The sequence below is a fragment of the Oncorhynchus keta genome, chromosome 1 (genome assembly GCF_023373465.1).
Source record: "Oncorhynchus keta strain PuntledgeMale-10-30-2019 chromosome 1, Oket_V2, whole genome shotgun sequence".
NCBI classification, from domain to species: domain Eukaryota; kingdom Metazoa; phylum Chordata; class Actinopteri; order Salmoniformes; family Salmonidae; genus Oncorhynchus; species Oncorhynchus keta.
In genome coordinates, this window is record NC_068421.1 from 71,995,425 (window position 1) to 72,018,874 (window position 23,450).

Here is a 23,450-nt window from a genome sequence, read left to right on the forward strand (position 1 = left end):
CAGACAGATAGGCAGATAGGCAGATAGGCAGACAGACAGATAGGCAGATAGGCAGACAGGCAGATAGGCAGACAGGCAGATAGGCAGGCAGGCAGACAGACAGACAGACAGACAGACAGACAGACAGACAGACAGACAGACAGACAGACAGACAGACAGACAGACAGACAGACAGACAGACAGACAGACAGACAGACAGACAGACAGACAGACAGACAGACAGACAGACAGACAGACAGACAGACAGACAGACAGACAGACAGACAGACAGAGATGAGGAGGAAGAAAAGGATGAAGGGATTAAGGTGGTCGATAAATTGGATCCTGTCCCAGACTGAGAGATGACACTAAATCTGTTAATTCTCTCCCCTCACTATTCCTACTTCCTCCCTCCTCTATCTCTCCACCCTTCCCTTCATCATTCATATTTCCCTCCCATCACTCTTCCACTGGTCTATATTCATGCTACTCTGTAGAGCCTTTCAACACTCAAAATCAAATTCAATACACACATTATTGTCTTGTAATGCAATGCTAGGGAGATAGTTTTGTTAATTCTGTATAGCTATATTTCAATCTTTAAAATACCTTTAAGACAATCACATAATACTCTACAACACTCAACGCACAGTTTTGACAAATCGATTGAGAAAAAGTTTTAAAAGATAGAAAAGGTCATTTTAAATGCTTGGCACTACATGTGGGGTTGAAGGTAATACTGTATAAAAGCAGTATTTAAAGCCTGATAATGATTGTGGTTACCGGTAGTCTTTTCAGCTGAGAAGACATCAGCTCTGTGTGGAGTGAGTCAACACGTGTGACCTGTCAGACTCCGACACAGCGGGGGCACGGGCGGCACTCAGACACACACTATAATGTCTACTGTAAATTATTGATCACAATTAATCACACACATCAGTCACAGGCTGCCATTTCTCTTTACTATGGGTGTATAGAGCCCTATTATGAAAAAAAGCACATTGGTACCAAGTGTAATTTGCTAGAAGCCGGGTGATGGTACACAACTGGGCATGAGGAGGTGATTTTTTCAGTTTCAGGTGGAGCATCTAACAATTGTGCTCATTGCAATTTTAATTGCTTTTTACTGGCAGTTTAAACATAATTAATACATGACAGAATTGGGGAGGGTTTTTCAAACCCAAGTCTTCTCTGCTATTGTTTGGATGTAATACCCAGCTACACTACCACCAAACACAAGGAATCCCTGAGGCCCTCTTGGAGTAACAACACAGTGGAAGTTACAGTAAGCCGTGGGCAGATCTAAAAGAGGCTGCTGTTCGGGCTCTGATGTAGCCCTAAAGGCAGTCATGCCTGTCATTAGGGTGACAGTTCCCATGACAACGGGGTGAACAGCTCACTCCTGACCTTTAGCAGACATGGTTATAATTACATTAAACTGCATCTCTTCATATAATCCCAAAGCTTTCATAAACTGTTAGCCAGGGAACCAATTTAAACCTTTTCATTGACATGTTTCTTATTATTATTGACTAACACTTAGCGGTGACAGACACTACACTGTCAGAAATTATTAATGAGGAACTTGAACCTGAACTAGGTTGCCTTTTTGTTCAAACCCAAAGCTCTTTAATAACAAGCCAAGTGCCAACACTGCAAAAAGTGAAATCTAAGCATACCTAAATATCTTATATTGACTGATAATTAATTTAAAATATTTTTTTTCTACTTTTTTTTACCACATAAATTGTCTAACGTCTTTGCCAGATCATTTAGCTTATTTTAACCTTAAAAAAATATCCATACAAGTGAATTGGCACAGATAAAAAGAAATGAAGTGTCTCAACAGCACTGAGTTCATCTTCAGAGTCAGATAATTGATTTCCATCTTTCTATGGGCTGTCAAACAAACTCCAAGGTGGAGCACAAAAACAGAAGTTACTTATGAAACCAACTCAGAAAGACTGTGTCATACTGAGTGCCTGGAATTTCAGAAAACAACACCCACCACCACGGTGCTCATTTGCTCATTAGACAGGATTGTGAGCGGGCGTTTTCTGAGCTAAACTGACCAAGACGCACCTCCAACAACAACACATAAAACCTCACATAATTCTGCCCTCCCCCCAAATAAAACCAAATACTTCTGCATTTCCCGCTGTGTAAACACATTGCAAATAGGCTCGCGATAACTCCTGATAAAGTTAGGTAACTGATATTCAGAGCGTAAATTGCCAAATTGATTAGTCACTGGAATCAGGACTAATAAAGTCAGTGTAATGGCCTGTTTTACAAACGGTGAGCCGACAACAGGGATTGGCATTCATACATTTCCATTGCGGGTCTACATGGTAGGCTACACCCCAGCAAGCACGAGCCGACGTCTTTTGGACATCGTTTTTCGGTGTTTTACAAATGGAACACTTACCACATAGATGAGCATTCATAAAATGTCATTTCAGGCAACACCTCAGTAAGCACTGACCAAAGCCGAAGCCTTTTGGACGTCTTTTTTTGGTGCAGACTGGCCTTGATTTCCACATGCACAGACATTGTTTTTTGTCCAGTCCAGACGAAATTGAACCAATTATAAAGGTTACACTTTAAAAAATCTTTAAAGGACTTTCTTTCAACTTTCATTCAGAACCAAAAATGTGCCTGATTTCAACATCTGGGAAACTACATATTTTCAAAGTCTGTAAAATATGTATTTTGAAAATCCAGATAATGAGTGTTTTCAACTTTAATTCAGTGCCGAATAATGAACTTGATTTAAACTTCTGGAAAATATGTATTTTCCAACGTTATTTTGCTAACTGGGACTGTTCTAGTTTTGCAGGGGGTGCATTTTTTGGTTTCGCCTATGGCGGCAGAACGACAAGGACCTGCCCTGCCCACCACAATATATGATTTGATGGTATACTCCGAGAACTATGGGAGAGCCTGAACCATTTAGAACATTCTAGCCCTACCTAGTCTCTTTTTTGTCTATGGTTGTGTGTGTACAGTAGAGGTACAGATAAAATGTACTGTATGTACCGTATGTTATTCCCCTGCATATGTCAGTGTTTCTGAATACATATCTCTGTATTGGTGTCTAACTTCTACAACATTCTTTGTGTTGTCTGGGTTTCTCATGAACTTGGTGTAGTATACAGTACAGTATCCACTACCCTAATGTATCTGTGGGTCTGTCCCTTTGTCTATCCTGTTTTTTTCACACAGATCCCTCCTCAAGCTATACAGTACAGGGGCTAAAATGGATTAAAGATGTTTAGATGCTGCACAGTGTGCACATTGCTCTGCTTTCATCCCTTTCATTTCCATGCTTCTCCCTTTGCTCTACCTACACATGCTCTCTCCCTTTCCCAGTACTCTGTATGATATGTGATTATGTTGCTTGGTAAAGGTCAAATAATAATTCTGGGTAGGATTGATACAGGCTTCTCCTGTTATGGATGATGTGTCTTCCCAACAACTGGAAGAGGGAAGTACAAACACACAACAGATACTCTAGAATAGATACTTCGTCATCCTGACTCAACATGATCAAGTTATTGTTGGTACCAAACCTGTCCTGATAACCTGCCTTACCCTGGCTGTATTTCATTTGGAACTACAACATTTTTTTGGTATAAGTTGTTAGTAATAAAAACTGAAGGTAAATGTAGCGTAATACAATACTTCCCTTCGTATTGAGAGATGGTTGAACAGTGAGCCCAGACAGTCAAATTAAGTCAATATGTCCAAGACAGGATATTAAAGTAAGTGTTCATGTCTCTAATCACGATGATTAACTGCCAAGTCAAATCAAATCAAATTTTATTTGTCACATACACATGGTTAGCAGATGTTAATGCGAGTGTAGCGAAATGCTTGTGCTTCTAGTTCCGACAATGCAGTGATAACCAACAAGTAATCTAACTAACAATTCCAAAACTACTGTCTTATACACAGTGTAAGGGGATAAGGAATATGTACATAAGGATATATGAATGAGTGATGGTACAGAGCAGCATACAGTAGATGGTATCGAGTACAGTATATAGATATGAGATGAGTATGTAGACAAAGTAAACAAAGTGGCATAGTTAAAGTGGCTAGTGATACATGTATTACATAAGGATGCAGTAGATGATATAGAGTACAGTATATACATATGAGATGAGATGAATAATGTAGGGTAAGTAACATTATATAAGGTAGCATTGTTTAAAGTGGCTAGTGATATATTTACATCATTTCCCATCAATTCCCATTATTAAAGTGGCTGGAGTTGGGTGTGTCAATGACAGTGTGTTGGCAGCAGCCACTCAATGTTAGTGGTGGCTGTTTAACAGTCTGATGGCCTTGAGATAGAAGCTGTTTTTCAGTCTCTCGGTCCCAGCTTTGATGCACCTGTACTGACCTCGCCTTCTGGATGATAGCGGGGTGAACAGGCAGTGGTTCGGGTGGTTGATGTCCTTGATGATCTTTATGGCCTTCCTGTAACATTTTATGGCCTTCCTGTAAGTGCATGAAAGCCAATGATAAAATAGATCAATATAAGATCCAGTGTCTTTTCTCAGTCGGCTCCCCGCCCACCCATTCATTCCAACCTCAATATAAGAAGGAGGGTGGGAGATTTATGAGAAGCATCTTTTCGAGTTTTAGTTACATTTTATAGAAGCAGCTTATTAATTTCCATATGCATAGCTCGTTACTATGTCTCCTGGCATCACAGCGTACTTAGCACACCAGCCCGCCAAAGCCAATATTTGACTCGTTCCACCATCTTTAGAAATAAGGCCATGACATGGTTGCTAATGGCAACCAGCAAGACTTCACAGCAGCTCATGTGTTTGGTATTCAATAGGCTGCGTTTACACAGGCAGCTCAATTCAGAATTTTTTTCCACTTATTGGCCTTTTGACCAATCACATCAGATCGTTTCACATCCAATCTTTTTCAGAGCTGTTCCGATTGGTCAAAAGACCAACTAGTGAAAAAAAGATCAGAATTGGGCTGCCTGTGTGAACTCAGCCTATGAGTCTTTCTGGCACTGAGTGGTCCTCCTCTCATTCGTTGGGGTTGGTCGCCACCTGCTGTCAGAGAGAATTACAGGAGACCTACTGTAGATGCCACTCTGCTGGTTGAGATAATATAACCCAGTGTGGTATTACTGTGGTTAAGGCATAATGAATGCAGCTTGGAAGGCAGAAATCATTTACCTGTTCATTATCCTATTACGAACCAAACCATAAAAAATATAACATTTTCAATGTGTCTTCCAGTACAGCATTTTTATTCATTCATACAGTATACTCATACATAATCTTTCAATTGAATTGTTCTATAAAATATATTACCTTTCAGTCCATGACAGCAGAACTAGATAGAAATAATCAAGTTTCATTTAATAATAAGCAACAACTAATTTTTAAGTTTCAAACATAGCAATCAATGTTCACAGCAGTCAAAATGCATAACATTTGAATAAAGTAAAATTCCTTTCTTTAGTCCAGCTTAGCCACATATATATGAATAATACAAAATAAAGTGCAACTCTGAATGATGATAATAACAACGTTCCAATGTTTGGCCCCGTGGCAATATAGCATTACAGTGTTTTGGCAATTCTTTAAGTGCAGACAACAGTGAATTTGATGTTCAAAAGTAGAAACTACCATTTTGAATAGCTGCAAAACAGTTCAGCAGGTTTTCATTGAGATGTCAGGAAAACAGACAGTGAAGGCAAGGTACAGACAGTGAAGGCAAGGTACAGACAGTGAAGGCAAGGTACAGACAGTGAAGTCCAGCAAGGTCCAGACAGAGACAGACTAGTAATAGGCCGTGTGTGTTCCAATAATAATGCAGTAGGTAAGTGATGGTTGGCGATGTCCTTATCATTTAGCACTCTCAGCCATTTATCTTCCCCTCCCCCTCTATCTGGGTCCCCTCTCTCTCGAGTCTAGATTTTCCTTACTATCTCCCTCCTCTTCACATTGGACAAAATGCTGCCCAGTTGTCACGACAACCCTCTGGCTGGTCAGTCTGAAGCAGCTGAATTCCATCGCCATCACAACAGCTTGCTGTTACCAGACGCTAAGTTGACACTGTCTGGAATAGAACCGAACGAGAGACATGCCTGATTAATCTCATAAAACACGATTTGTTAAGATAATTAACAACAACGAAGTCATGTTTGAATTCTATTCCGACCGAAGGTGATTGAAAGCATTGCTTAGTTTTAGTCTGAAACAAAAACGCATGCACACACACACAGAAACTTAGCTGTATCCCAAGAAATGTAGCGGTTTTTATGCATAATGTATGAGAGGAAACACATACTCACATTTACTCACACACACACACACACACACATACAGAGAGAAAGACAGATACCACAGATACCAGGATAGTCCAAGGATTTGTTTCTGTTCTGGGGTAGTCTAGGCTTTTTCACAGGAGGTTTGCGATTTGAGGGCTTCTCAAGATTATTAGGGCTATCCCTGCCAGTGCCTGGGGTAAATGAAAACAGGAAATACAAGGTAACAATCATTCAGGGTGTGATCATGAGACACATTAACACACACACACACACACACACACACACACACACACACACACAGATAGAGGTGTACCTGTGTCACAAGACATAGCCTTTCTGTTCCTCTGGGGTTTCACGGGGGCTTGAGGCCTCACTGCTTCCTCACCTGCACACCATAGACCACAGTCAATTGTACACTGTCATACTCTTTGACTATAATGACAAAATTATATTGGCATAATTTGTTAATACCTTGGCTGACAGCCCTGTAAGCCAATCCCAGCAATGGCTTTCTGAATGCAGATGGTGCAGGAGGCGGGATTGGCCTTTCATTGGCATACTCGTTTGGAGAAGACACATAGGATGAGGTCTTTGGCTGAAAATAAATGGGGCACAAAATCAATAAAATTATAAATTAATATCTAAACATAACCACACACATATCCACCAGTATACTAATGTATTCACATAAACAAGACAGCCAGAAGAATATGAAAAGACAGACACCTTTTCAGGAATGGGAGGAGGCTGTCCCTCTGCATCTCTTTCTCTCTCTCTCTCTTTACTTTCCATTCTTCCACCATCCCTCTCTCTGCCTGCTTCCTCCTCTGCACCAGAAGATAAAGATGGAGAAATAATATCACACTCTACAATATTATAAATAATGAAACAGATGCATTAATTAAATCAACGTGTGTACGAGAAGGGTGCAGTACCAGAGCTCTCCTGTAGATGTCTCTGTCTAAGTTTGGACAGATTGGGTTTGCAGCTCTGGGAAGGAGGGTCTGGTTTAGATGCACTCGTAGAAACCCGTCCAGGGGGAACCCCTCCTCCATCCCGCCACCCTTCCACCTGTCCTACAGCAGTGTCTGAGCGCAGGTGTCTGTCTGTCTGTGTGTCACAGTACTTCTGCCTGTCCATGTTTTTCTGAGAGTCAGTTTCACTTTTAGGTGATGGAGTCCTGTCTGATGGGTAAGGGGGCAGAGGTCTCTGAGCCAGATGTCGTCCCTGGTCTTGTCTGTCAGTCTGTCTGCCTGACTGCCTGCTGTCTATCCACTGTCTGTCTATCTGTATGTCTTTTGGTCGACCCTCTGCCCACGTTCTGTCTGTCTGTTGTCTGCTCACTGTCCACTGTCTATCTTGATAAAACTGTCTGTCAACTGTCCACTGTCTTTCCATGTGTCTATCTGCATGCCTGCTCTCTGTCCAATATCTATCTGCCGTTCTTCCCTCTGTCCATGTTTTGTCTGACGGTTTGTCCTCTGGCCAGTGCTGTTCAGCCTGTCTGTCAGCCGGTCTTATTAATGTCCTCTCTCTGACTGTGTGATTCCCCTCTGTCCACTGTCTGTCCACCCATCTGTCCTCTGTCCACTGTCTGTCCACCTGTCTGTCTATATCTGCAGGTTGCTCGTACTCTGTTTCTAGCTCTGATTGCTGTAAAGAAAAAACACAGAGGAAAGATGGGAAGAGATATTATAATCATGAATTCATCAACCAGTACGAGTTCAAGTTTTAATGTCACATGAACAAGTACAGTGAAATGCCTTTCTTGCAAACTCAAAACCCAACAATGCAATAATCAATAAGACTGTAACAATGAGAAAAAAAACCCACGAAAAATAAGAATAGGAAATACACAATAAAATAAGTATGTAAGTAAGCAAGCATACATGTGCAGGGATACTGGAGTGATGGAAGTAGATATGTATGGGGGGGGGAAGGTGATCAGGCAACAGGATATAATATAAACAGAGTAGCAGCAGCTTATATGTGAGTGTGTGTGCGGGTGTGTAGAGTCAGTATAAATGTATGTGCATATTATGTGAGAGAGCAAACAATGGAGTGAGTATGTGTTGGATTGACAGTGTATATGGGTGTGTAGGGCCCTGTGAGTGTGTGTTGGATTGACAGTGTATATGGGTGTGTAGGGCCCTGTGAGTGTGTGTTGGATTGACAGTGTATATGGGTGTGTAGGGCCCTGTGAGTGTGTGTTGGATTGACAGTGTATATGGGTGTGTAGGGCCCTGTGAGTGTGTGTTGGATTGACAGTGTATATGGGTGTGTAGGGCCCTGTGAGTGTGTGTTGGATTGACAGTGTATATGGGTGTGTAGGGCCCTGTGAGTGTGTGTTGGATTGACAGTGTATATGGGTGTGTAGGGCCCTGTGAGTGTGTGTTGGATTGACAGTGTATATGGGGGTGTAGGGCCCTGTGAGTGTGCATAGAGGCAGTGCAAAAATGTAAATAGAAAGTCAATAAAGATACAAGGTTAACTCAGATAGTCAGTGTAGCTATTTTGTTATCTATTTATCAGTCATAGAAGCTGTTCAAGAGCCTGTTGGTGTCAGACCTGATGCACCGGTACCTCTTGCCGTGCAGGAGCAGAGAAAATAGGGGGAGTGTTTTGTACCACAAGTGATACAGCATATACTGTACCTGGCTGAGTGAGTAGAAGGGGTGTCTGCTACCTGGCATGCCAGGCTGTGGTGGTATGCTCTGCACTGGCTGCAGGCTCAGGCCCACTGGCTCCTCCAATCTCTGGTCCTCTACATCACCCCCCTCACCAGGAGAGCCTGCCCTGGCAGCAGAAAGAGGGGGCTGCAGGCTCAGGCCCACTGGCTCTTCCAATCTCTGGTCCTCCACATCACCCCCCTCACCAGGAGTCCCTGCCCTGGCATCAGAAAGAGGGGGCTGCAGGCTCAGGCCCACTGGCTCTTCCAATCTCTGGTCCTCCACATCACCCCCCTCACCAGGAGAGCCTGCCCTGGCATCAGAAAGAGGGGGCTGCAGCAGCGTGTAGACATTCTCAGTGGCTGTCCTGAGAAAGAGAAAGAGAGAAAGAGAAAGAGAAAGAGAAAGAGAGAGAGAGAGAGAACAGTCAGATAAACAATGGCAGAGTCAACCAAGAATTTGCTCTGTGGCCCCTGGATTGTATTTGATTTAGTGTGGACAACAAATGGGCCAGTTTTTTCTTTCTAACCCAGCAGGCTATGTTATAATAATGTTGTAATATAATATTATAATATTGGCAGTGGTGGAAAAAGTACCTAATTTTCATACTTGAGTAAAAGCAAAGATACCTTAATAGAACATTTAAGTAAAGTAAAAGTCACCCAGTAAAATCCCACTTGAGTAAAAGTAAAAAAGTATTTGGTTTTAAATATACTGAAGTATCAAATGTAAATGTAATTGCTAAAATATTCTTAAGTATCAAAAGTAAAAGTATAAATAATTTCAAATTCCTTATATTAAGCAAACCAGACATCACAATTGTCTTGTGATGGCAATGCAGTATATATTAATGTATGTATGTATGTATGTATGTATGTATGTATGTATGTATGTATGTATGTATGTATATCTATCTATCTATTGCATCGCCATCACCATTCTGTTGCATCTCATAATCTGAGGGGGGCAACAGCTGTCATCTTCATCTGTGTACACACACTGGTGTCATCTGCTGTCCTTACGGGGGTGAAATCATGTGATTTTCAACATGTAAAATCATGTGTTTTTTCTGTAAGGGTGTGCTCTCCGGCAGCATGCCCATTCCTCATGTCAACACAGAGCTGCATCCCAGCACTGATTTAGACTAGTAGCACACAAGGCCCACAGAGCATGCACTTAATGCACATCATTCTAACAGATGGACAGAGAGAGAAAGAGAGAGTGAAAGAGCGATACATTCATAAAGTGGTGGGTGACATGTAATAAAGTGACTGAAGATGATGCAACACTGAAATATACAGTTGAAGTTAGAAGTTTACATACACCTTAACCAACTACATTTAAACTCAGTTTTTCACAATTCCTGACATTTAATCATAGTAATAATTCCCTGTCTTAGGTCAGTTAGGATTACCACTTTATTTTAAGAATGTGAAATGTCAGAATAATAGTAGAAAGAATGATTCATTTCAGCTTTTATTTCTTTCATCACATTCCCTGTGGGTCAGAAGTTTACATACACTCAATTTGGTAGCATTGCCTTTAAATTGTTTAACTTGGGTGAAACGTTTCTGGTAGCCTTCCACAAGCTTCTCAGAGTAAGTTGGGTGAATTTTGGCCCATTCCTCCTGACAGAGCTGGTGTAACTGAGTCAGGTTTGTAGGCCTCCTTGCTCGCACATACTTTTTCAGTTCTGCCCACATATTTTCTATAGGATTGAGATCAGGGCTATGTGATGGCCACTGCAATACCTTGACTTTGTTGTCCCTAAGCCATTTTGCCACAACTTTTGAAGTATGCTTGGGGTCATTGTCCATTTGGAAGACCCATTTGCTCAAAGCTTTAACTTCCCGACTGATACCTTGAGATGTTGCTTCAATAGATCCACATAATTTTCCTCCCTCATGATGTCATCTATTTTGTGAAGTGCACTAGTCCCTCCTGCAGCAAAGCACCCCCACAACATAATGCTGCCATCCCGTGCTTCACGGTTGGGATGTTGTTCTTCGGCTTGCAAGCCTCCCCCTTTTTCACCAAACATAACGAGGGTTATTATGGCAAAACAGTTCCATTTTTGTTTCATCAGACCAGAGGACATTTCTCCAAAAAGTACCATCTTTGCCCCCATGTGCAGTTGCAAACCGTAGTTTGCATTTTTTATGGCAGTTTTGGAGCAGTGGCTTCTTCCTTGCTGAGCGGCCTTTCAGGTTATGTCGATATAGGACTCGTTTTACTGTGGATATAGATACTTTTGTACCCGTTTTCTCCAGCATCTTCACAAGGTCCTTTGCTGTTGTTCTGGGATTGATTTGCACTTTTTGCACCAAACTACATTCATCTCTAAGAGACAGAACACTCCTCCTTCCTGAGCGGTATGACGGCTGCGTGGTCCCATGGTGTTTATACTTGATTATTATTGTTTGTACAGATGAACATGGTACCTTCAGGCGTTTGGAAATTTCTCCCAAGGATGAACCAAACTTTTGGAGGTCTAAAAATGTTTTCTGAGGTCTTGGCTGATTTCTTTTGATTTTCCCATGATGTCAAGCAAGGAGGCACTGGGTTTGAAGGTAGGCCTTGAAATACATCCACAGGTACACCTCCAATTGACTCAAATTATGTCAATTAGCCTATCAGGAGCTTCTAAAGCCATGACATCCTTTTCTGGAATTTTCCAATCTGTTTAAAGGCACAGTCAACTTTGTGTATGTAAACTTCTGACCCACTGGAATTGCGATACAGTGAATTATAAGTGAAATAATCTTTCTGTAAACAATTGTTGGTTAAATTACTTGTGTAAAATTACTTGTGTCATGCACAAAGTAGATGTCCTAACCGACTTGCCAAAACTATAGTTTGTTAACAAGAAATTTGTGGAGTGGTTGAAAAATGAGTTTTAATGACGCCAACCTAAGTGTAAATAAACTTCAGACTTCAATTGTATATCATACTGTGCAGATTGCAGCTGCATATATCATACTACATGGGAGAGTGTGTATGCATGATAATGAGGATTCACAAACCCTGTGGGTGCCATGGCGACAGTGCGACACTCTTCCCCACATCCGTCTACGCCAGAATCTGGCCCCTGATTGGAGAGCGTTGAGTTGCGGTTCCTACGGAAACCAAAGATGGCCAGCATATTGCGTCTCTTCTTTCGTCTGAGAGAGTGGGCTTTATGAAGAGAGGACAACTGACTGATGTAGGGAAAGAGAGATGGCGAGGGTAAAGAGAGATGGCGAGGGTAAAGAGAGATGGCGAGGGTAAAGAGAGATGGCGAGGGTAAAGAGAGATGGCGAGGGTAAAGAGAGATGGCGAGGGTAAAGAGAGATGGCGAGGGTAAAGAGAGATGGCGAGGGTAAAGAGAGATGGCGAGGGTAAAGAGAGATGGCGAGGGGAAAAAGAGATGGCAAGGGGAAAAAGAGATGGCGAGGGGAAAGAGGGATGGCGAGGGGAAAAAGAGAGATGGCGGGTAAAGAGGGATGGCGAGGGTAAAGAGGGATGGCGAGGGTAAAGAGGGATGGCGAGGGTAAAGAGGGATGGCGAGGGTAAAGAGGGATGGCGAGGGGAAAGAGGGATGGCGAGGGGAAAGAGGGATGGCGAGGGGAAAGAGAGATGGCGAGGGGAAAGAGAGATGGCGAGGGGAAAGAGGGATGGCGAGGGGAAAGAGAGATGAGGGGAGTGAAACAGGAAAAAGAGAACGGGTAAAGACAAAAAGCAGATGTTATGAGAGACAAACTGACCATAGCTATGCTGTAAAAATACACTATGTCTCTATTTTTTAAGACACATATTTCTGTTCAGTTTGTCCCTAGTCAGCACCTGCACTTTTTATTATTCTCTCTATCATCAGACCCCCCAAACACTCTTAGAAAAAAGGTGCCGTCTAGAATCTAATCTTCTTCAGCTGTCCCCATAGGATAAACATTTGAAGAAGACTTTTTGGTTCCAGGTAGAAACCTTTTTGGATTCCATGTAGAGCCCTTTCTATATATGGTTCAACATGAAACCCAAAAGGGTTCTGCCTGGAACCAAAAAAAGGTTTATCCTATGGGGACAGCCGAAAAAGAGCGCATGTTTCTCTGGGCTGCTGCCTCACTGAAACTTAATAACACTTCCCAGCAGCAAGGGATGTTGCTAGGATACCACTCCTGGCACGCAATGCTTTATCCAGAGTGCATTACGTTAGAAATATGTTTAACAGTAAATGTAATAATACTAAAAGCATAAACTTAACAAGATGATCTGCTGTGTGGGTGTACTTTAGCATGGACCAGCATTACTCTGCCAGCCTGTGACAGGCGGAGAGGATACTCTCAAACTATTACTAAAGGCAGAGCTCACCTACTGTAAAGTCCTTCTCCTGAAAGTAGTCAATGGACTGATGGAAAGTGGAGCCTATGCTAAATTACTTAGGTTGTAGTTTCTTTGGGGGATTCATGTCATTTAGATCATGCGTATGGTGTGCTGCTATTCACTCCAATTGCCTTTTGGCCATTAGGAGAGAGAAAAAGAGAGAGAGAGAAAGAGAAAGAAAGAGAACGAGAGAGAGAAATAGAGAGAAAAAGAGAGAAAGAGAAAAAGAGAGAAAGAGAGGTGTGTAAGAGAAAGAGAGAGAAAGTGAGAGGGGGAGATCTACCTATCAGGGAGCACTCTCTTGGTGTAGAAATCTGGGAGTCCATGATCAATAGGGGTGACAGCTCCATTTTCAGTGCAATGCTGGGAACAGAGAAAAACACCTATATTTCAGATTGACCATAGAGATAGATGTAGGATCTTAATTTCACCAGTTTCTCACAGCAGACATTTTTTCTTGCAGCAACATGAAATGTGAATTATTAGGTGGATTATAATTAATGGACATTTTATTAGGGGTGATACATTTTTTGTAGTTGAAAATCATGTCTGAAATTTAAAAGTGGACATTAAACTTCAGAAGCCTTTTTAAACATCAAAGTACTTTTTTGGGGGGTTACGGTTTCATTTTTAAAATGTTCTGTTGGTAATAATACAAATGGATTATACTACATAGCTTTGGAGAGATGACTTAACCAAATTGGAGTAATTCACTTAGTATAGACAACCCTGGACACAATCCAAATCATCCTGAAACTAGAGCAGCAGGCTGCCACTGCCAGAACCTGGGAGGCCCCAGTATTTGGGAATATGCGGTGGGAATTAAGCAAGAGTCATAAATTAAATTACAACTTTTTGTATTATCATTATGTTAATTACATGAATAATTGCTCTAATGCATGTATTCCCAAACTGGAGTACATTTTGATGAACTTTTTCTTTCTTCACATTTTCAAACAGTCCATTTATATTTTCCAACGAGGCTAAACATTTGGGAGAATGTTTTTTCTCTCGCCTGAGTAGCCTTGTTTCACTGCCAAAAATAAAATAAAACCATCTCGTGTTCAGCGAAATAACAACACAATGTCATATACAGGTAGCCTAGTTAAATAATTAACATCCAATCACATTAACATTTACTCTCTCATGGGAATTCCACTAATTCCACTTATGTAGTCAAACTTATGTAGTCAAAAGTAGCTGCTGCTCATGTTGGTATCTGTACTGATGGCGCAAAAGCCATGACAGGGAGACATAGTGGAGTGGTAACGCGTGTGCAAGCAGTTGCTCCCGACACCACATGGGTACACTGCAGAATCCACCGTGAGGCTCTTGATGCCAAGGGAATGTCTGACAGCTTGAAAGACATTTTGGACACTACAGTGAACATGGTTAACTTTGTTAAAGCAAGGCCCCTGAACTCTCGTGTATTTTCTGCACTATGCAATGATATGGGCAGTGACCATGTAACGCTTTTACAACATACAGAACTGCGCTTGGTTATCAAGGGGAAAAGTATTGACAAGTTTTTTTCAAATTGAGACACAAGCTTAAAGTTTATTACTGACCATAATTTGCACTCGTCTGACCACTTGCATGATGATGAGTTTCTCACACAACTGGCCTATCTAGGTGATGTTTTTTTTAATGATCTGAATCTAGAATTACAGGGACTCTCCGCAACTATATTCAATGTGCGGGACAAAATTGAGGCTATGATTAAGAAGTTGGAGCTCTTCTCTGTCTTCATTAACAAGGACAACACACAGGTCTTTCCATCATTGTATGATTTTGTGTGCAAATGAACTCAAGCTTACGGACAATGTCAAATGTGATATAGCAAAGCACCTGAGTGAGTTATTACGCAGGTACTTCCCCAAAACGGATGACACAAACTGGATTCGTTATCCCTTTCATGCCCTGCCCCCAGTCCACTTACTGAACAAGAGCGCCTCATCAAAATTGCAACAAGTGGTTATGTGAAAATGTCATTTAAAATCAGAAACCACTGTCAGATTTGTGGATAGGGCTGCGCTCAGAGTATCCTACCGTAGCAAATGGAGCTGTTAAGACACTGATGCCCTTTGCAACCACAAATCCATGTGAAAGTAGATTCTCGGCCATCACTAGCATGAAAACTTAATACAGGTACAGACTGTGTGTGGAAAATAGTTTAAGACTGAGACTCTCTCCAATACAACCCACTTGTATCGTTTCAAGCACACCCTTCTCATTAACCTGTGGTGAGTTATTCACCATTTTCAATTAACAAATAAGGTTCCTGTTTGGCCCTGTCCGGGGGTGTCCTCGGATGGGGCCACAGTGTCTCCTGACCCCTCCTGTCTCAGCCTCCAGTATTTATGCTGCAGTAGTTTGTGTCGGGGGGCAGTTTGTTATATCTGGAGTACTTCTCCTGTCCTATTCGGTGTCCTGTGTGAATCTAAGTGTGCGTTCTCTAATTCTCTCCTTATCTCTTTCTTTCTCTCTCTCGGAGGACCTGAGCCCTAGGACCATGCCCCAGGACTACCTGACATGATGCCCTTGCTGTCCCCAGTCCACCTGGCCATGCTGCTGCTCCAGGACTAGCCCTGACCATGTCCCAGGACTACCTGACATGATCCTTGCTGTCCCCAATCCACCTGGCCATGCTGCTGCTCCAGTTTCAACTGTTCTGCCTTACTATTATTCGACCATGCTGGTCATTTATGAACATTTGAACATCTTGGCCATGTTCTGTTATAATCTCCACCCGGCACAGCCAGAAGAGGACTGGCCACCCCACATATGCTCTCTCTAATTCTCTCTTTTTTCTCTCTCTCCGAGGACCTGAGCCCTAGGACCGTGCCCCAGGACTACCTGACATGATGACTCCTTGCTGTCCCCAGTCCACCTGACTGCTGCTGCTCCAGTTTCAACTGTTCTGGCTTATTATTATTCGACCATGCTGGTCATTTATAAACATTTGAACATCTTGGCCATGTTCTGTTATAATCTCCACCCGGCACAGCCAGAAGAGGACTGGCCACCCCACATAGCCTGGTTTCTTCCTAGGTTTTGGCCTTTCTAGGGAGTTTTTCCTAGCCACTGTGCTTCTACACCTGCATTGCTTGCTGTTTGGGGTTTTAGGCTGGGTTTCTGTACAGCACTTTGAGATATCAGCTGATGTACGAAGGGCTATATAAATAAATTTGATTTGATATGTAAGATGGTTAAATAAAGATATAATGATAATGATTATTTTTTATATTATTATTTGTGCCCTGGCCCTATAAGAGCTCTTTGTCACTTCCCATGAGCCAGGTTGTGACAAAAACTCACACTCATTCTTATGTTTAATAGTGTGCTGACACTGGTGCTAAAGGGGGTACGCAGCTGGAGGTTGGATGTTTGAAGGGGTACGGGACTATAAACAGTTTGGGAACCACTGCTCTAATGGAATAGAATATGTGCATGAGCACACACACACACACACACACACACACACACACACACACACACACACACACACACACACACACACACACACACACACACACACACACACACACACACACACACACACACACACACACACACACACACACACCTGTATCAATCATATCTGGTTTATTTAATAAGAAAATGAATATGGCCACAAGTTATAAATTATGCATGTATCATAAGGGAATATTCTTTTTAGTTGTCATTATCTATGCTAATAACATCTCTATCCTGTGTTATTAATATGCAAGTATCTCTATGTTACTCAGAGTTTTTAAAGTTCACATATCTTTAACTATGTGTTGCCAAATCACTATCTCCATAAATGTATAATTTAATAGCTAATATATCTACATCTTTACGCACTCAAATGAGAAATCTAAGTGAATCTATAAGTTATTATAGATCCTGTATTTCCATATTCACAGGCAAGTATTACAAACATTCTGAGCAGTTCAGTAGCAACATTATATACTCCATATGGGGTGAGATGCTGAGGTCAGCTTCCTCTTACTGTGTCAGAGGGGGCATGTCCTGCTCGGTGCCTCCGTGGGGGCCTCGGCCTAACCCGCGTCACATGATGGAGAGGTGCACCTTGGGTAGGGAGCTCAGACAGCCCCTCCCAGGATGTAGAGCGAGAGAGGGCCGAGAAAGAAGAGAAAGAAGAGGACACAGAGGGGGGTGTGGAGGAGCTGGAGTCATCACACTGGCCTGAAAGAGAGAGAAAAAAATAGGAAAAGATGACGAGATAAAAATGGAGAAGGAAGTCGAGAGGGGCTAGAATTTCCCATAAGAGTCACGTGGCGCTGTCAACAGTGCTTCAAAGACATACTGTTAAAAACTACAACAATTAGCAACTGCACTCAAATTCAGTGTATTCGGAAAGTATTCAGACCAGTTCACTTTTTCCACATTTTGTTATGTTACAGCCTTACTCTAAAATGAAAAATAAAAAAAATAAAAAATATTTAGAAATCCTTATATCTACACCCAATACCCTATAATGACAAAGCAAAAACAGGTTTTTAGAATGTCTGCAAATATATTAAAAATAAAAAACAGAAATACCTTCTTTTACATAAGAATTCAGACCCTTGCTATGATACTCAGAATTGAGCTCAGGTGCATCCTGTTTCCATTGATCATCCTTGAGATGTTTCTATAACTTGGAGTCCACCTGTGGTAGATTAAATTGATTGGACATGATTTGGAAAGGCACACACGTGTATATAAGGTTCCACAGTTGACAGTGCATATCAGAGCAAAAACCAAACCATGAAGTTGAAGGAATTGTCTGTATAGCTCTGAGACAGGATTGTGTTGAGGCACAGATCTGGGAAAGGTAACAGAACATTTCTGCAGAATTGAAGGTCTCCAAGAACACAGTGGCCTCCATCATTCTTAAATGGAAGAAGTTTGGAACCACCAAAACTCTTCCTAGAGCTGGCTGCCCGGCCAAACTGAGAAATCAGGGGGAGAAGGGCCTTGGTCAGGGAGGTGACTAAGAACCCGGTAGTCACTCTGACAGAGCTCCAGAGTTCCTCTGTAGAGATGGGAGAACCTTCCAGAAGGACAACCATCTGTGCAGCACTCCACCAATCAGGCCTTTATGGTAGTGGCCAGACGGATGCCACTCCTGAGTTAACGGCACATGACAGACTGCTTGGAGTTTGCCAAAAGGCACCTAAAAGAGTCTCAGACCTTGAGAAACATGATTATTTGGTCTGATGAAATCAATATTGAAGGTTTTGACCTGAATGCCAAGCGTCATGTCTGGAGGGAACCTGGCCCCATCTCTACGGTGAAGCATGGTGGTGGCAGCATCATGCTTTGAGGATGTTTTTCCATCGGCAGGGACTAGGAGATTAGTCAGGATTGAGGGAAAGATGAATGGAGCAAAGTATGAGATTCTTGATGAAAACCTGCTCCAGAGCGCTCAGGACCTCAGACTGGGGCGAAGGTTTACCTTCCAACAGGACAAGCAGACAGCCAAGACAACGCAGAAGCGGATTCGGGACAAGTCTCTGAATGTCCTTGAGTGGCCCAGCCAGAGCCCGGACTTTAACCCGATTGAACATCTCTGGAGAGACCTGAAAATAGCTGTGCAGCAATGCTCCCCATCCAACCTGACAGAGCTTGAGAGGATCTTTCTATACATTTCAATACATTTGCCAGAACTTCTAAAAACCTGTTTTCACTTTGTCATTACGGGATATTGTATGTAGATTGAGGGAAAGCATTTTTTAAATCAATTTTAGAATAAGGCTGTAACGTAAAACAATGTGGAATAAGTCAAGGCATCTGTATACTATCTGAATGCACTGTATGTTGATGCAGGAATGGGCTTAGGCTGGCATGTACACAAGCCAAAAATGGCTCTCTCAGAGAGAGAGAGGAAAGGAGAGAGAGGGAGAGGAAAGGAGAGAGAGGGAGAGGAAAGGAGAGAGGGGGAGAGGAAAGGAGAGAGGGGGAGAGGAAAGGAGAGAGGGGGAGAGGAAAGGAGAGAGGGGAGAGGAAAGGAGAGAGGGGGAGAGGAAAGGAGAGAGGGGGAGAGGAGGAGAGGAAAGGAGAGGAGAGGAGGAGAGGAAAGGAGAGATGAGGAGAGGAAAGGAGAGAGGAGGAGAGGAAAGGAGAGATGAGGAAGGGGGGGGGGAAAGGAGAGAGGAGGAGAGGAAAGGAGAGAGGAGGAGAGGAAAGGAGAGAGGAGGAGAGGAAAGGAGAGAGGAGGAGAGAGGAGGAGAGGAAAGGAGAGAGGAGGAGAGGAAAGGAGAGGGGAGGAGAGGAAAGGAGAGGGGGAAAGGAAAGGAGAGGGGAGAGGAAAGGAGAGGGGGAGAGGAAAGGAGAGAGGGGGAGAGGAAAGGAGAGAGTGGGGGAAGAAAGGTGAGAGGGGGAGAGGAAAGGAGAGAGGGAAGGAGAGGAAAGGAGAGAGGGAAGGAGAGGAAAGGAGAGGAAAGGAGAGAGGGAGAGCGGGAGAGTGGGAGAGGAAAAACAGACAGTCACTAATGACCTCTAAAAGAGAGCAGGTAGGAAGAGAAGGATAGAGAGATAGTGGTACGGAGGCATACTCACTCAGTCTGGTAGAGACAGGTCGAATACGTCTAGTTCTAGAGCTACGCTTCTTAATGGCAATTGTGTCCTAGAGAAGGCAGAGAAAGACGTAGAAGCAAAAACAAACAAACACATCCCAAGCAGACAATCACAAAACACATACGCTCACACATACCATACACACACACCCTAAGCAGACAATCCCAACACACAATGCTCACTATACTGGTGCCCATCTCATCATCTGTGAGGTCCAGAGAGTCTCTGTGTCTGTGTGACCTCAGACCTGTTCCTCCGTCACATGTTACCTCCCAGCGCTTCACCTGGGACACCCGCCGCGTCTGGGACAGGGATCAGACAATACACTTCAATAAATGTATTATGAAGTTTGTTATGAATAATAGTGCAACACTCATTCATGTGTTCTGACTGGTTTCATAAAGGTTTTATGAATGTTTCTATGAATGATACTGAAAAAGTGTAATGGTGTTATGAATGCCTGTATACCCCTTTCAAGTAAAGTTTTACCAATAATTGTAAGCAAAGGGTGAGAAGCCCATACAGATAGACAGAGACACAGACAGATGACAGCGTTTCTATACCAGAGTCTTGTGAGTGGCGTAGAGCTCCTGCAAGATCTGATCCACGATGGAGTTGGTGAGATAGGAGACCACTGAGAGCTTCACCTCCCTGGGAGAGGGGGAGAGAGACAAAACGTGTGGGGAGGAAAGGGAGAGGGAGGGCAGAGAGGAGGGAGAATAAGTTCACAGGTACCCACACTGATTCAATTGAACAAAGAAGGCTGCATTGCTTATCTTCCTCCCTCAGCTCCCCCTCCCTCCCCCTTACTCCAGCACTCGGTGAATGTCCTGTGCTGCTCTCTCCATCAAGGCTGTGCGGATGGCGGAGCGAGGGATGGAGACGCGCTCCGAGACAGAGAGCTGAGGACGTAACCTCTCCGCAGCAGAGGAGGACAGCGGGCACAACTCACGACAGAGAGACACCATGGAAACGACAATCACCTGTCAATCAAACAACCAATTAAACAAACAGATAAACCACTATGTCTATGTTTGATTGAGAAATGGTGAAGGAGTAAGTCAACAGATGATGTTGAATGAGTGATGTACAGTATTGAGCAGTATACCTGCAGTTCCTTGTCAGCTGCTCTGGTCAGTTCCCCTGCCAGTTGGTCCAGTCTCTGTCTGACTGGCCCGTCTACTGACAGCACATGAGCTAGCTCACAGAGAGAGGGGTACAGCTGAGAGAGAGAGAGAGAGTTCTCATGGAACTTTTGTGTTATGTTTACTGTTCATTTCTTATAGTTGATTTCACTTTTGTTATTATATATTTCACTTGCTTTGGCAATGGAAACATATGTTTCCCATACCAATAAAGCCCCTTAAATTGACATTGAATTGAGAGAGACAGTTGGGGGGGTCATATGAATACACAAAGACATACAATTAACACTAAACTCACCTACACTCCAGATGTTAGAGAAATGATTCAGGCATGTACACACACTCACCGCACGGGAGTTTCTGGCCTCCTTCAGCACCTGTTTAGCAGCTTGAATCTCCTCCATCTCCTCTACTCCACGCAGCACACACACCTGCTGCTGCACACACACACTCAGACGCTCCATCACCTGGTAAACAGAGAACAGACAAGAAGGAGGAACGTCAGTAAAAGATATACAGGTTTACAATACACACATATTGCTCTCGTGATGGCTCAACTCACCCTCTCTCAATCACACACACACATGAATTATATACATATGCTGTATCTACCTGTTCAGCAGTGCTGGTGACCAGGCCCTGGTGCAGCCGTAGAGCCTGTCTCTGAGAGAAGCGCTGAGTCTGGTTGTTCCTCAGCAGAGCACACTGAATCTGATGATCACAGATAAAAACCATTCACTCACACTGGAAATATGGTCATGTGTGGTAATCTCAATGAAGCAGTGTAATTTGAATTGGAAAAGGCAGGAAAGGGTTGGTGATCGTAGATCCCCAGTAGAGAAAAGAAGCAGGGGAGGAAAGGACAAGGCAGATGAGAGGATGGTTAACAGAGGAATGGAGGGAGACATTGAGATGGGTGCAGATGAACTCGGGTAGCGTCAGGAGCCCACCTTGGTCAGTGCCTGCTCTGTCCTCTCGGAGGTACTACGGTACGCCTGGCTGATGTCACTGAGGGGGAGGGGCATGTACTGCAAGGTGAAGTTACTGAGAGAAAACCCACCGGCAGAGTTAAAAGAAAGAGAAGGGGTTTGAGTTAGGAAGGAGACAGAAAGGAAGGAAATAGAAAGAGAGCTGCAGAAAAACAGTTAGAGACCCAAGCCTTAATATCCCCAGTGGACAGAACTCACAGAATTTCCCCACATTATGCTAGACTATGGACTGTGATAGGATGAGTAATGCTTTGATTATTGCAGCCTAATTAAAGGGGAAATCGAAGCTCTCTGGCTGACCCTCACAAGTACGTGTTTAGTCCTGTGTGTGTAAAGTAAGCTAGGTTTGCTTCCTGTTCAGCTAATTCTGAAAATACTCAGAACAACAGTGAATGTAAATTAGACAGAACTTCAGGTACCCCAATGTGTCTTGGATCCTATTTAAATCAAATGTCTTGCTTAGAAGTGTGTGTGTGTGTGTGTGTGTGTGTGTGTGTGTGTGTGTGTGTGTGTGTGTGTGTGTGTAAAGCACAAACAGTCTCACTGTTCAAGGGCTCGAGCCACATCCAGGAATCCTGTAGCTGAGGTGTTGTTACGATCCCACGTCACACTCCTGTCAGGACAGCGGAGAACCAGTGTCAAACAACCTTCTAACCAAGTCACTCCTGTCAGGATATGGGAGAACCAGTGTCAAACACAACCATCTAACCAAGTCACTCCTGTCAGGATATGGGAGAACCAGTGTCAAACACAACCACAACCAAGTCACTCCTGTCAGGACAGGGGAGAACCAGTGTCAAACACAACCACAACCAAGTCACTCCTGTCAGGATATGGGAGAACCAGTGTCAAACACAACCATCTAACCAAGTCACTCCTGTCAGGATATGGGAGAACCAGTGTCAAACACAACCATCTAACCAAGTCACTCCTGTCAGGATATGGGAGAACCAGTGTCAAACACAACCATCTAACCAAGTCACTCCTGTCAGGATATGGGAGAACCAGTGTCAAACACAACCATCTAACCAAGTCACTCCTGTCAGGATATGGGAGAACCAGTGTCAAACACAACCATCTAACCAAGTCACTCCTGTCAGGATATGGGAGAACCAGTGTCAAACACAACCTTCTAACCAAGTCACTCCTGTCAGGACAGTGAAGAACCAGTGTCAAACACAACCACAACCATCCAACCAAGTCACTCCTGTCAGGATATGGGAGAACCAGTGTCAAACACAACCATCTAACCAAGTCACTCCTGTCAGGACAGTGAAGAACCAGTGTCAAACACAACCACAACCAAGTCACTCCTGTCAGGACAGTGAAGAACCAGTGTCAAACACAACCATCTAACCAAGTCACTCCTGTCAGGATATGGGAGAACCAGTGTCAAACACAACCATCTAACCAAGTCACTCCTGTCAGGACAGTG

General features: G+C 43.2%; 2 protein-coding genes across 5 annotated transcripts in view; both read right to left on the reverse strand.

Annotated features, from left to right (window-relative positions):
* LOC118395869 (transcription factor MafA-like) overlaps positions 1-2,552 on the reverse strand; it is a 20,893-nt gene extending 18,341 nt beyond the window's left edge. The window contains exon 1 of the mRNA XM_035789887.2: positions 2,408-2,552. The gene's annotated coding sequence lies outside the window, so the exon portion shown is untranslated. The remainder of the gene's footprint in view (positions 1-2,407) is intronic.
* Positions 2,553-5,246: 2,694 nt separating this feature from the next.
* The window catches only part of LOC118392706 (capping protein, Arp2/3 and myosin-I linker protein 3-like), a 36,698-nt gene continuing 18,494 nt past the window's right edge, over positions 5,247-23,450 (reverse strand). The window contains exons 22-40 of one of the 4 annotated variants that reach the window (XM_052460394.1): positions 22,560-22,628; positions 21,977-22,070; positions 21,639-21,737; positions 21,374-21,493; positions 20,990-21,103; positions 20,692-20,864; positions 20,445-20,532; positions 20,055-20,183; positions 19,864-19,930; positions 17,309-17,505; positions 13,598-13,677; positions 11,982-12,074; positions 8,944-9,325; positions 7,225-7,942; positions 7,016-7,116; positions 6,761-6,884; positions 6,603-6,674; positions 6,364-6,480; positions 5,247-6,078 (exon numbers count right to left, since the gene is read on the reverse strand). In XM_052460394.1, the coding sequence (XP_052316354.1) occupies positions 6,038-6,078; positions 6,364-6,480; positions 6,603-6,674; positions 6,761-6,884; positions 7,016-7,116; positions 7,225-7,942; positions 8,944-9,325; positions 11,982-12,074; positions 13,598-13,677; positions 17,309-17,505; positions 19,864-19,930; positions 20,055-20,183; positions 20,445-20,532; positions 20,692-20,864; positions 20,990-21,103; positions 21,374-21,493; positions 21,639-21,737; positions 21,977-22,070; positions 22,560-22,628 (2,878 nt within the window). In that variant the 3' untranslated portion in view covers positions 5,247-6,037. Of the gene's footprint in view, positions 6,079-6,363; positions 6,481-6,602; positions 6,675-6,760; positions 6,885-7,015; positions 7,117-7,224; positions 7,943-8,943; positions 9,326-11,981; positions 12,156-13,597; positions 13,678-17,308; positions 17,506-19,863; positions 19,931-20,054; positions 20,184-20,444; positions 20,533-20,691; positions 20,865-20,989; positions 21,104-21,373; positions 21,494-21,638; positions 21,738-21,976; positions 22,071-22,559; positions 22,629-23,450 lie in introns of all 4 variants that reach the window. The other 3 variants (XM_052460381.1, XM_052460386.1, XM_052460393.1) reach the window with 3 other exon arrangements.